Here is a 14,840-nt window from a genome sequence, read left to right as displayed (position 1 = left end):
TATAAAATTAAATACTATGTTCATTTTAAGTGACAAAATCTTTTAAGTCTACTTTTTTTATGTTGGGAAATGTATGCACAGCAATTTCTATGACAAAAAAAATATCCCTCCACACTTGTGTGGAGTTTAACTAAACGTAAAAAATTTAAAAAAAAACAAAAAACCACTGTTTGTTTATAGGGAAAATTATGAGATTTAAACTCAAATGTTATTAGTTACAACTCTCAATTTACATATATTAGGTCTACGATCTATATTTAATCAGTATATTTAGGCATTTTAAGGTTTTTATTTATGTGTGCAACTGTACAGTTCTTGCACTACAAGGACTGCCTGCAGCTGCATATTTCCCACAGCCCCTGAAATAGGATGAGTCATCACTATTTTGCTAAAAAATTGACACAAATTCCTAAAATACAAATGTGCTTCAGCACATTTCCTATAATTGTAACCATACTATTCTTATCTTAACTTCATATATACTTCGTGTGTGTATATATATATATATATATATATATATATATATATATATATATATATATATATATATATATATATATATATATATATATATATGTGTGTGTGTATATATACATATATGTATATATGACACATTTTCTGTTGCCTCCTCTTTGAAAATACCACTGGCCCTGGATGCCCACCTTGTCCACCTCTGTGTTCATCAAGCATCTCACTCTGTGTCTGTGGGGTTCCCAACTGAATCATGGAGATATGTGGATGTACTGTATGTACTGACCTTGTAAATATTAAATAAATTAATGTAGATGAACACATATATATAGATGAGACTGTCCTGCCAAACCTGCAGCACCCATCCCCCCAAACATGATCCACTTATTCCATTGCTAAATGTTAAGCAGTAGACAAACCACAATGACTTCCATGTCAGTATCACAGAGATGAAGACTTCTCATGAAGTCACAGTTGCTAAAATTAAGTGCTGATAAGAAATTTGGAGATTTAACATCAGCTGTAGTTAAAGAAGCATTCTTACATATTGCTATGAGCAGATCGGATTGTAGGAGTTGAATTCTGGGATTGGTTATTAGGAGAAGGAAGTTAAAGCAAAGGAAAACCATGTCCACTATTATGTCGCCCCACTGAACCCTCACATGGACCATGTCTCATTGGCAGGGCAGTGTATAAATATATATATTTTTGTTCTGAATGTTGTTGTACCTCTGTTGTCAGTCTCTGAACTACACTCCCTTCTCTCACGGAAAGGAACATGTAACGGCAGTTTGCATCAGATCCATATTATTGGCTGATGGTAGTCGGCTCAAAGCAGAGCCTCGGTAAACCCTGGACTCTTCCTTTCTGTTGTTAGCGATGGGGACTGAGGGGTTATTCTACATGTCAGAGCTGTTCCAGCTTCTAGAGTGTTAAAGTTTATAGCTACACTGAATAAAATAATTTAAGACAATTGAACGTAGTTGTTTCCTAAAATACACTGACAGTAGGTCCATTTTAAAAGCCTAAATATCCTGACGTGTGAGAGTAAATGTTTTAACAGAGACAATCTCATAGATACCTGTTGTTGGATTCCTTGATTTATAATCAAAGAATGAGGAAACCAAATGAATCCAAAATCCCAAACTGTTTTTAAATCTATCTCTCTGTTTTGCTCTCACTCCTGTTAACTTGTCTCCTATTTTCTTTCTTTTCTTGTGAATTTGTGCCTTTTGGTCATCTTATTCTCAAATTACACTACTGTACATTGGAGACATAAAGAAATGAATAAAAAGAAGCAAAGCAACTGTACAAGCTTTAAGTGTGATGTGACTTATTTCTTTTTCCATGCACACGTTCTGAGATATCCTGAAATAGTATTGGCAATTTATGAAACTATTTTATTGCCTCGCACCGCCTTTCAGGGTGTCAAACCTGCACAGTTTATGTAAGACAAGTAAATGATGTCCAGATATTTAAAAGTAGAAATGTTAATAATGAAACATTTGATGGATTTAGGAGAAAATTGTAGAAATTACTGCAGTTTCTGTCGCTGAGCCCCAACCAGGACTCGCTTTCTTTTATCACTTTTATTGTTCACTTTTTGTTTTCTTACTTGGAACTTTTGAAGTAAAGCATGTATAACATACTATAACTAATTCTGATTAATGAACTGGAAGGTGACATCTGCCAATATATTTTTCACTTTTTTAGTTAAGTTCCCCCTAAATACTGGACCAGTACAGGATTAAAATATTTTTTGTTTCTGTTGATTTTTCAAAACAAAGCAGATGGCGTGAAATAAAGCTAAGGTTAAAAAATAATAACACAATCTTTTACCTCAAAAATCTTTTCCACTTTTTGGTAACTTTATAGAAATAGCTTTTATGTTACAAAACAACCCTAAAATGCCTTACAACAAAATTGTTGGACTCATGTTTGTTTGAAACAACTATGTCATCACAGCCTTTTGTGTCAAAGTATTAACTACTCCAGGGATGCTGTTATTGTTCTTGATATTTATTACAAGTTCTGCTGAAGCAAAATAAATGTAATCAAAAGTAAATCAGAGCAGCTTCCATACAAATTCCATACTGTTGGAAAAGTTGAGGATTATATACGTACAATTAAATCTTTACTGCAATGAATAACATGCGTCAGTGTGACTCTACACAAACAGAACTGTGTATTCACGAATGCTTTCTCACTGGGTTGTTAACCAACCTGGGATAATAGCTTGATCCGATGTTACGCTTTAAGTCTGGTGTGGGTTGTGTGAGGAGAAACTTGTGCACAGAAGGGGAGCAGCTCAAATCCAGGTTACGCCACTGGAACAGAATAAAAAAGACAAACAAGAGGGCTCCCGGAGAGTAAATCAAGCTCTCCATATACTCCTTCAGAGGACTTTGCCATCTGAACAATTCAACACAAGAGCAACAGACAAACAAAGGTAAACCTTAATTGTTTTCCCCCAACTTTCAGCTTCATTTGCTTTAACTTTAGGTACTTTAAAAAGAAAAAAAAAAAATTTAATAAAACACTAAAGCTTCTCATAAGTTATAATAACCATAATCTGAAGTAAATTTTTGAATCTAGCTCTTTTTTTGTTTGTTTTTTTCCTACATCTTTTAACAGATTTAAGTAAGTCAATTATTTGGTCAATGTCAAAAATTTCCTTTTTTTTTGCTACTCAGAGCACTGACAGTACTCAAGAGTCACAAACCAAAGAGAACAGTAATAACACCTGGACATTTAAGATTTAGCCTTTAATAATCTTTGCAATCAGACCCTGGGGAACAGCGATATAGGGTTATTTTAATACATTTTTTATCTTTCATTTTGTTCTCGTGGCTGTTTTTAGCACATTTTGTTGCCGTACAGTCATTTTGCATCCAACCTGTTCACTGAAACACAGAGGTCATGTGGGCTCTAACCCCGTGGGTCCTTCGTCCTGAAACTTTGATCCTGGTTTGAACTAAATGCAGCTGTAATTATAATGAAACCCTTACTGAAAAATCCATATGTATATATATATATATATATATATGTATATATATATATATATATATATATATATATATATATATATATATATATATATATATATATATATATATATATATATATATATATATATATATGTATCCATCCAGCAGGGAGAAAGCAACTGTAATGTTATTAATAAGTCTGTTTCTAGCATTAAAGCTCATAAAAGTCTTGTATTTAGCCATCTATATATATGAACTTATGGCCACAGGCATCCACAATCTTGAATTGTACCTGTGTGCAGTGTGCGTTTCAAGTTTATTGAATTGTTTATATTCCCTAAATAAAATGAATGTGAAATTACTGTTTGCGATACTTCCTCAATAACAAATACTTGTCATGTAGCAGCAACGTTTGATCATGCTTTATTATATAAAACATGAAAATGCCTCAAGTGTCTTTGTTTTTTTGTTTTTTTTTATGTGTGATCTTCAGAGCACTGTCACTTTAATACAGTGAAGCTGACCGTGATCTGAGGTGATTACAAAGCCATTTTAGAAATTAGTTTCAGGAATCCCTGTCATGTCTGGCTTTGGTTATTTCTGTGACATTTTTATGATGTCCATTCTGCACTCCTTTTCAGTTGACTGTAAAAGGGGATAGTGTTTGTACTTTATAAGTTCTTTCTTTTTTTTTTTCTTTTTTTTTTTTTTTTAATTACAATTTGCCTTTAGAAAAGTGTTTGTGTGTTTATATGTGCCTGCAGACAGGACAATGAACACTGGAAGTTTTCAAAGTGGTGGGAGAGACAAGTACCGGTAAGAGCAGCAGTTTTTCTTGTTGTTATTATTGTTATTAGGATTATTTTTTGCTCACTGGTATTTAAGAGGAAAAACCAGAAAGTAAAGAAAGAGATTGGGGTAACAAGAAGAAATACACGATGAAAAGGATGAATGCAGAGTCCAGAAAATGAATTACCTAATCATCAAAAATAGCTAGTGGCTGTGTTGGCCTTGTCTTCGCAAGACTCTGAGATAAAACTTAAATAATCTCCCATTCAGCCTTTTAAACAGCTCTCCCCACAACACTTGCTCAAAATTGCAACCTGAGACACTGCAAGTTACCCACTATTAGACTGCAACCTCTGCTTTATAAAAAAAAATATTGTTCATTCCATGTTATCCAACCACAGTTATCTAAATGTAATACCTTCTCTGTGTAATGATTTGTGAGTATACCAGGTTCTTTAGCTTTTGCTCTTTAGAATAACTTACATAACGCCAAACATAATGTAATCTGATTCATTTGTACTGTACACGTTTATTTAAATCAAGGGTAGGTAAGTTCAGGCCTTGAGCGTTGAAGCCCTGCAAGTTTTAGATGTTTCCCTGTTTCACCAGCCAAGATTCAAATGAATGAATCAATTAGCAGAACATGATAAAGTGTTGGATAAAGTGTGTTAGATCAAGAAAACACCTAAAAACTGCAGGACTGCAGTTCTCTAGGACATAACTTGCCTACATCTGACTTTAACCATAATCAGCCTATTTAGTCATTTGAATGTTGAGCGTCTATCAGTCGTCATTGCTTTTATATAATTTTGTCCAGAGTTTAAAATCCAAGAAAAACATTTGTAATAATGCTCTGTTCTCCAAACAACACCAGCAATTCAGGAAAACAGCTAAAAACTTGAGTAACCAGTTATTCAACCGGTTTAGTTATTTTTAAATCATTTTTGCCTACTTAATTCTGCATCTCCCAAAGCTGCAGATGCAATCTCACAGTATTTGTGGTTTTGAAATGTTTAAACCATTAATTTTCCGTCACCACATTTCCTCATTGCTTCATGTGGCGCCAAATCTCTTATGTAAAACAACCGCTACAAAATGTTTTGCAACATTAGTCAATTACAAGTATTTGGGCTTTTGGTATAAAAATAAAACGTTTTAATGCTTCATGTAAAACTGTGTTTAATCTCCATCTTCACAAAGATGACCTCTCACCCACATAAGGAATGGCTGGATTGAGGCCAAAAGAAGCTAATGACATTGTGAGCTGCAGTTCCCCTCACTAATGCATGAGTGTAATTGTTGGATTTCATGAAATGTTGTGTGTGCTCAGCCGAAAGAGAGAGTGCTAGTGGTAAACCTCTTAGGGATCCAAAGGGTTACCTAGGTCTTGCAACAATACTCACAGTGATGGGGGATCAAGCTCCACTTCTCCTCTTCTATCCTCAACAATACACACTCACAGGAAAACTCGTGCACATTCACATGCCTGTCTCCTGCCTGCGATTAGCCCCAAATCTCAGTCGATCTTGCCAACATTCCTGAACTGACCCCACTGCTTTGTCAGACGTTGCTTCATCACAGCATGACCACAAAGGAGTTGACCAGAGGAGAGACTGCACCAACACGGATTCCCTTCGCCCACTGCAGCCAAGAGGTTTTCATCCTGCCTAATGCACATGGGGAAAGATTTTAATTAACAAGGAACAGGTTAGTGTCACTTCCAGTGGCCTGGGCAGATAGGAAGTGAAAGCGTCACATCAAGTGACTGCAAGGAGTCCGTGAGAAGGAGTGAAGAGAAACAAAACCAAAGGCTTTTCTTTCACTGGATTTTACTCATTTGGGGGATTGCATCTGTTTTTGGTTTTTTTTTTTAACCTGTATCATCAATACCCTTTGTGTGCTGATAACTCATCTTTTAGTATACAAGAATAAGGAATAAAACAACCACTAGGAAGACCCTTTTTTCATCTTTTGAACATGGACCCTTTACCAGACAGTCCACGTGTGCGCTCAGACAGCACAAGCAGCTCAACATCTCAGAGCTCCAGGTCAAAAACACTTCTCCGCCAGCGCCTGTCCCAGCTGATGACCTGCATAGAAGACTTAAGCTCCGATGATGAGGCTGGCGAAGAAGTGTCCCGCACACTGGACGAAGCATTTCAGCTATGTGGACGCTTCATTCCCACAGATGCATTCAGGTGGACAAGTTCACATGCTCATTCAGTCAATATTATATATGGACAGGATGTCAAATTGAAATTTATTGTGGTAATTACTTGTCCATGATGCAAGACAACTCAATGTTCCCAGTTAATCTTTCAAATGAATGCATATCCTGGTTGACAAAGTGTGAATTTAGCCTTATCCTTCTTTTGAGTGAATAGGTAGAAACTAAAATAGAAAATAATATACAACCAAAGTTGCGCAATTTTCATAAAAAATTTAAATTTTTGTCATTGCTACAACTATGACAGACTGCACGTGGTGACCTGGAATGTGGCAACAGCAGAGCCTCCTGAAGATGTCACCGCTTTGCTGCAGCTAGATGTCCAGCCACCCACAGACCTCTATGTAATCGGGTGAGAAATATGCAATGTAGACTTTTTAGTTTTGCAAAGATTTGATCAAAAATAACATTAGATTTTAAAAGGTTCAGAGCTGGTGATAGTGCAGGTTTGGGTTTGTCACAACAGTCCAAAGCAGCAAAATAAAAGATTTCTGATTGTCACTGTTTGCTTTTTTTTTGTGTTGCTGCGGGTCAGTCTGCAGGAAGTGAGTGCTGCTCCTGTGAAGTTCATCTCAGACCTGATAGTGGAGGATTCCTGGAGCCACCTTTTCATGGACACACTGGCACCTCTGGGCTTTGTAAAGGTAAGAAAAGAGGCAACTGGTGTTGAGAGGGAATAACCTCGCTGTTTGAAGACGTGCACATTAATCTAGACTTTCATCCTTGCTTATTTTATACGGCATAAGGTTTCTTTCACTGATGAAGATATACGTACTACAAAAGAACAATATTTCACTTCTATGTGATTTCACTTAAAACCAAAATGTTTATGTAATGAAATGCAAAGAAAAAATATTTAATAAACTCCCTCTCTCTCTGTATATCTGTGTTTAGGTCACATCTGTGAGGATGCAGGGTTTGCTGCTACTGATTTTTGCCAAACAAATGCATCTCCCCTACATCAGAAACATCCAGACTACCTACACTCGTACTGGCATCTTTGGCTACTGGGTAGGAGATATGGATGAGAGCAGTGGTTTGCCTTGAACCTTGTAGAGAACAACATTATTAAGCCCAGGAATCCCACTGGCATCAGATGCTGTACGCTTTAAACACATTATGAAAGGTCTATTGTGTTTGTGAAGCAGAATGTGCAACAGTGTTGGCAGAACAAACTCCCAAAACAAAGAACGCTAATATTTGTGCAGTAAAACTGGGACATACACTTGATAGAAAAATTATGTAAGTCACAGTTTAAATCCAGAAAGAGATCAGATAAAACTTGTTTCTATTTACAATATTGAAAATAGAATAAATCAAATAAAACAAAAGAAGGAGAGGAAAAGAAAAGAAAACTAATCTTTACTTTAACTCATATTAGACTAGGTTTAAATCTAATTTATGCTGTTTTTCCCCCCCTCTGTGCTTCTCTGTCAGGGTAATAAGGGAGGAGTGTCTGTGCGATTTTCCTTCTACGGCCACATGGTGTGCTTCCTCAACTGCCACCTCGCAGCTCACATGCACAATGCCCTGCAGCGTGTTGATGAATTTGAGTACATCTTGGAGGAACAAGACTTTGACATCTTTGACACCCCTCACATCTTGGACCGCAAGTCAGTGCACCTATACAGTTATCATAAGAAATAAAATAAAATAAAATAAAATAAAATAAAATAAAATAAAATAAAATAAAATAAAATAAAATAAAATAAAATAAAATAAAATATATGCTGGGGCTGCACTGTGGTATAGTGGTTAACACTGTGAATCACAGCAAGAAGGTCGCTGATTCAATCCTCAGCTGGGGCGAGGTTGGGACAGTGGCCTTTCTGTGTGGAGTTTGCATGTTCTCCCCGTGTATGTGTGGGTTCTCTCTGGACAAGACGTGCATGTTAGGTTGATTGGTTACTCTAAATTGCCCTTAGGAATGAGTGTGAGTGGTTATTTGTCTCTGTGTGGCCCTGCTGGCGAGCTGTCCAGGGTGTACCCTGCCTTTCGCCCAAAAGACAGCTGGACTCCAGCTTCCCTGCAACCCTTCATTGGATCCAGCGGTTAGGATAATGAATGAATGAATGGAAATGTATACTGAGGCTCCACCATTGTCTCACAGAGTGGTGTTCTGCTTTGGGGATCTAAACTTCCGCATTGAAGACCATGGCTTGCACTTTATCCGCTCGTCCATCAACAGCGGGCGCCTCAATCTGCTGTGGAGCAAGGATCAGGTATCGTGTCAAAGTGCACACATGCACACACCCACACACAGTGAAGTGCATATTCTGATTCACCTCATGTTTCTGCAGCTCACCATGATGAAGAAGAAGGAACCCTTCTTGCAGGAATTTGAGGAAGGGCCATTAAACTTTAAACCCACCTATAAGTTTGACCGTAAATCTGACACCTACGATACCAGGTAACACTTCAAGGCAAACAAATATAGAATGAAGTCGAGATCCTTTGGTGGCTGTGGTTGCAACCACTGCTAAGAATGGCTGCAGTCACTCTCAGAGTGGTTGTGGCCACTGTCAGTAGCAGTGGCCTGGGCGTAGTCGCATGCTTCTATACCACTTTCAGAATGGTTAACAAATGTTGCAACCGTTTGGAGAGTGATGGATACACGATGCTGCATCATTCAGGATGGTTTATAAAATATGCTGCCATGTCCAGATGTTCACAGCCACTTTGTAGTTGGAGGAATCTGATGGACTGGTTGTGGCCACTCTGTTTTTGCAACTGCTGTTCATTTCCACAGCCAGAGCAGTTGTACACTGGCTAGTAGCGCATTGAGAATCGTTTATATATCATGCTATCACATTCAGAGTGTTCAGAACCATTTGGAAGTTGGAAGATCCAGCTTTTGGCTGGTGACAAGCTGGTCGTGTCCACTGTTCAGTTTCACAACCAACCTTTATTGGCTATTTTGAGAGCCGTGGCTTCTGGTGTGCAACTATTCTAACAGTGGCTGCCAACATTCAGTGATTGCAGCCACTCTAGCCATTCATAAGAGTGGTTGCAACCATAGTCATGTTAAGATCTCTGCACTGCTGCAAATGTATTACTCACAATACGTAGCAAATTTTTCAGTTCATGTGATCTTTTTTGTTTGTTTGAATTTCATACAGCGCTCCAAAGACATGGTTGGGCTTTAAGTAAGATACTTGTTTCTGTGTTGCATGTCCCACATTCTTAGCTATTGATCACTGCACCATTATTCTTTTTTTTAACTTAAAGCTATTGTTACCACATCTTTAGTGGAGGCAAAGCATGTAACAATCCCAAGTCACGTTTATTAGAAATCCAAAGCTACTGCAGCTGTCCTCCCAGATGTATGAGTGAATTTGGGAGCAGCTCTTCGTTGAGTCCTCACTCGAGCACAATGTATGTGTCTGTCATAGAAAGAGCACTGTGGCGCTGCCCCTTACCATGTACAGACCCAGACCCCTGCAGCGCTGCAGCACCACCCTCCTCTTCCTCCTCACCTCCCTCACCTGGGGGCTGCTCTGTTTCTGGTTGGGGGCCTGGTATAGACAGCTAGACCCACCAAGGTGGGTGTCTCCATAGATTTGCCATGTAGAAATGAGAGAAGGACTTGCATTATAATATATGCACCCCGAAGGTGAAACAGCCCAGCTCAAAATTACTGGCACCCTAATTGTATGCACAAAATCTACATATATGACATATTTTTATGACCAGATTTTTTCAAAATGTCTAAAGTTGCTGATCCACATTAAAATTGAAAAAGGCTATGTACTAAAAACACTGAATATATTTATTGTTACCCTTTACTGAAGTAGTTTTGCACTGCTCCAAAACCCCATTCACAACTGACTTTTGAGAGTATTTGGGAAACATTTGGTCAGTATTTAGTCTGGTGACAAATAATTTTTAATAATGTAGTTATGTGTATGTATCAGCTCCAGCTCTGATCAGCACTGATAGGACATGCTGTAACTCCTTAGGTGCACATAATTGTCAGCTGTCTGAGCTCAGGTCTGCAAGTGTATGTACAGATCAGCCCATTGGCTCTGAGACTGACAGCACCAACTCTCAGACAAAAAAAAAAAAAAAAAGATCAAGAATGAAAATTTTCTAAAAAAAAAAAAAAAAAGTGACAGCTTTGTCTCAGTGCCACTGTGTGGGTTCCAGATATAATTAAAATAATGAACCTGTCACATTAGCTAAAAAAATGTCAACTGTGTACAAACTGCATATAACTGTGGTCCAGCATACACAGTGTATATCAAAGCCTTCCTTCCTCATATCAAAGCCTTCCTGTTAGCTTAAAAGATGGCCTGCTGGTAGGCAGTGGCAGGCTTTCATTACTCCAGTTTCAGTTACATTGAAGCCTTTCAGAGTTCAGATGAGATCAATTTACCACCAGCAATAGAAAAAGACTTAATCAGTTGTTTTTGTTTTAACAACAAAAACAAAAACTTGAAGCATGCTACTTTGTAAAAAAAAAAAAAAAAAGGTCTAATCTTTACTTTTAGAAGCTTTATTGAGCCTCTAAGTATGTGTTGTAGCTGCATATAAAGATGCTTCTTTCAGCTGTACGTTGGTAGGTTCTCTCACTCTTCCACTGTCCTGCACTTAGGGTTGGTTTTTGTTTTATTACAGCATGAGACTTCAGATGCAGATGCTATTCCTTAATTCAACATTTTCTTTAAATATTCAGATGCTACATTTTGGTTATTTTTATTCAAATATAAATCCACACTTAATTATTCTCATACATTGATGGGGTGACAATAATTCTGACCAGCACAATACGTTAACCCAGTGGTTTTCAAACTAAGAGCCCCAACCCCAAAGTGGTTCCAAGATCATTTCAGCAGGTCGCCAATCATTAAGAAAAAACATGGCCTAAATTTGTCAAATAAAATCTGGATGTTTTTTTGATTGTCAAAATGAATGTGTTGCAAATGGTCAAATCTGTGACATTAGCATGTTAACACTTTAAAGGTGGAGTATGTAACTATCTAATTATGATTGTAGTTATTTTTTTAGTTCATTTATTTTGAAAATATTGAAACTCTTACATACTCCACCTTTAATGCATAAACAACAATGTTATTGCATATCAAAAATCTGAATTTGGCATTGTTTGATGAGACTGAAACTATTTAAAAATTCACTTTATACTACTTATTTATGAAGATTCTGATAGGTTTTTAGTCTTACAAGTGCTCTTTTAAAAATCTGAATTTGGCATTATTATAGTGAGAAAAGCTAAATTTCAGAATTGTGGGTGCTTTGTAAACATAATCCATGAAAAACCTCTTTATCCTCCTGGTGAAGATTCTGATAGTTTCCAGCTTTAGGATGACCCACCGGCAAACAATGTAGCTTGGTCATCTTGGGTGTAGTGGCACAGAAAGTTCGAGAAGCACTGCTTTAACCTACAGCGACAACGTATATGGAGACATTAGCTTAGATGACGTGATTCAAATGGATAAAAAAAAAAGAATATATAAAATAAATGAATTGCATATGTCATCTGCAATTCATGAGACTTGAAGTCTTTCATGCAACCAGCATCCTGCTGTTTATTGCTTCATAAGGCATGTGTGGCTTCTTATAGAGAATGGATGCATACGGTAAGCTGAATTACCATGTCATATGGTACTGTCCACATGGAGCATCCCATAGTTCTCCTTTGCATGCTAGACTGCATGGTTCTACAGTGCATGTGTGTGTGAATGTTTCTCTGACTTGGATGGTTTAACAGCACCTATTTTTCAAAGTTTTAATCCAAAATGGAATATTTTGTTAACTTGGATAGGCATGAATGGAAATGTGAAGTTAAGGTAAGCATTAGAAAAGCAATAATAACATATTTCAACTCAATTTCAAACTCAAAATGTGTAATTAACACTCAAAATAACTGATAATTCAGTGGGAAGAAGAGGAAGCCAGCCTGGACAGATCGAATCCTGTGGCGTATCAAACCAAAAAGCTTGCCATTGGAGGAGGAGAATGATGATGATGATGATGATGAGAAAGCATCGACATCTGCAGACAGTGGACAAGATGAGTATCCAATCCTTGTCACTCAAAACCAGTATACAAGTGACATGAGATATGGAGTCAGTGACCACAAGCCTGTTACTGCAAACTTCACCCTGGAGGTGAGAACAGACACATTGTTCAACATCAGGCATCCTTTGAGTCTGTTTTATCTTCTTAAAAGGAACAATCATTGCATGAGCCCTTTCTATAATTTTCAAGCCTTTCCTCTTGTCTTAATTGTAGCTGAGAAAATACTTTGACACACCACTGGTGCATGTAGCTCCTGTGGGTGTATGGAGCGCTGACGACAATGCTCTTCTGACCTATGTCATCCAAGAGGACTTCATGTCTTCCACATGGGACTGGATTGGCTTGTATAAGGTACTTTGTCAGATTTAGAGGGGAAAAAAATCACTACAATCGTACAACATTAAATGGATTTGAAATAACTAGTTTGCTGACCTGCAGGTTGGATTTAAGAGTCCCTCTGACTATGAAACCTTTGTGTGGGTCAGAGAGAATGAGCTGCCAGAAATGAATGAAGTCATACAGGTAAAGTGAAAGTAAGCCATTTTGGGGTATTTTTCTTTTTACAGATAAGGATATCTTTTTTTATTAACTTGTACATGTATGTGTTCTGGCTTCAGAAATCTGTGGACAAGGATGAGATCCCCCTCCTCGGGGGAGAATATGTTTTGGGTTACTACAGTACAAACATGCAATCCATCATTGGTTTGAGTGCTAACTTCCAGGTAGGTGAAGTATAAGAACTATGCCCAAAGTCTCTAGGCATTTATTTGTGTTTCAAAGCTGATAGACATGGTCAATTTGTCCACATATTTACTTAGCACTTAGAGCTAATTGTACTATTGAATTGTGTTTATTACTATTAGAGAAACTGATCTGGATGAAGCAAACTATGCCAGTTTTGCACCTGCACTATCTTATTCTGAGAACATATGTTTTTTGTTGTTTTTTTTTTTTTTATAAACACACAATATCAAAGAGCTTGGCTTAACATTGTCCTATAAAATCAGTACAAATACTTAAATACTATAATGTATGTTTAATGGACAATCAAAGCAAAGATGCAATCCAAAGGCTCTTTTTAATCATCTCAAAGATTTAAAAAAAAAAAATCAAAACTACAGTGGAATTGAGAAAACCAAAAGAACTTGTGTAATGATAATAATAATAATAATTTTTTTTCCTATTTCTTCAGAATATTACCAATATGCTTGGATTTTTGGACAGTTTGCCTCCAATTAAATATATCAATTGATTTACACGAGTCCAGCATAAAATAAATGTTGTAAATCATGCAGGACTATCATTTCTTGTTCTGCAGAACATCATTATACAAATTCAACCTCTTTTAAAGATTTACTACGGAACCTTGCAGATAATCTCAATGAAGTGCCCCCTATCAAGAGCTAACTTGGCATCTGTTTTAAATCCTATCTGTACTGTGGATTCTCTCCAGTCAGTAAAAAGAAAGTCTTATTTTGACTATTGTCTTGTCTCTTGCTTTTTCTTGTTCTTACATTCTTTTCCTCTCTTCCTTCAATAATGTCTTCTTGCATTTCTTTGCTGAATCAGCCACAGTGCACATTCAAAATACAATCAAAACATTTTCATGTGATCTCTAAGGGTTTATTTGAAGCTGTTGAAAAAGCATGTAGTGATACCATGCCAACACAATACAATGCCTTTTTTCTTTTGATCTTACAGATCCTGGAGTCAAAGCGTGCTGTCATGGAAGGCCTCGTTCCTGAAGACATTAACGGGATCAACAAATAGGAGAAGTTTCTCTGTTATTCAGACTTCAAATTATCCCCTCAATGGAAAAGATGACTCAGTCACCTGCTGTCACTGCATGGATTAAAAAAGCTTCAACTTTTTATGTCCTATTTTGCCTGTCAGTTTTGCTCCTGCTGGAATGGGGGAAAAAAATCACTTAAGAAGTTGCCAACCACTTTGTCTGCCAACCCAAAAAATACAAGAATTAAAATACCAAACAAGAGAGCTGTGTTTTGTAACCAGTAGATAGTTGGTCACATTACAATTAATTAAATATTTTCATGTTTTTGTTAGGCTTCCATAAGCATGATAAAATCTGCCATATGATATAATTCCATGGGAGCTTTTTTGATGCAGGCTGTTTTGCTTAATGTATGCTGAATGAAAAAGTGTCCTCTTCCAAATTATGGTTCTGAAGTTCTTGTTGTGGATTATTTACACTTAGTACGATTAAAATACTTAACAAGGAACAAAATACAAACCGGTTATATGGTCAAGCAACAATTTATATAAATTATATAAATTATAAACCTAGTTGGTATGAGTCCTGTGTTACT

General features: G+C 37.0%; 1 protein-coding gene across 1 annotated transcript; it reads left to right on the top strand.

The window, feature by feature from the left end:
* Positions 1 to 6,224: 6,224 nt before the first annotated feature.
* inpp5kb (inositol polyphosphate-5-phosphatase Kb) lies at positions 6,225 to 14,283 on the top strand (the record flags this gene model as incomplete). The annotated part of the gene is made up of 13 exons (XM_079248230.1): positions 6,225 to 6,445; positions 6,722 to 6,826; positions 7,010 to 7,118; positions 7,369 to 7,485; positions 7,912 to 8,087; positions 8,585 to 8,696; positions 8,775 to 8,884; positions 9,594 to 9,620; positions 12,371 to 12,602; positions 12,727 to 12,864; positions 12,952 to 13,035; positions 13,131 to 13,235; positions 14,215 to 14,283. The coding sequence occupies 13 exons, from the start codon at positions 6,225 to 6,227 to the stop codon at positions 14,281 to 14,283; spliced, it is 1,605 nt and encodes a 534-aa protein (XP_079104356.1).
* Positions 14,284 to 14,840: the final 557 nt, after the last annotated feature.

Source organism: Telmatherina bonti (genome assembly GCF_933228915.1).
Source record: "Telmatherina bonti genome assembly, chromosome: 10".
NCBI lineage: Eukaryota > Metazoa > Chordata > Actinopteri > Atheriniformes > Telmatherinidae > Telmatherina > Telmatherina bonti.
Note: the sequence above shows the minus strand (reverse complement) of the source record. Positions and strands in the feature narration are given on the sequence as shown.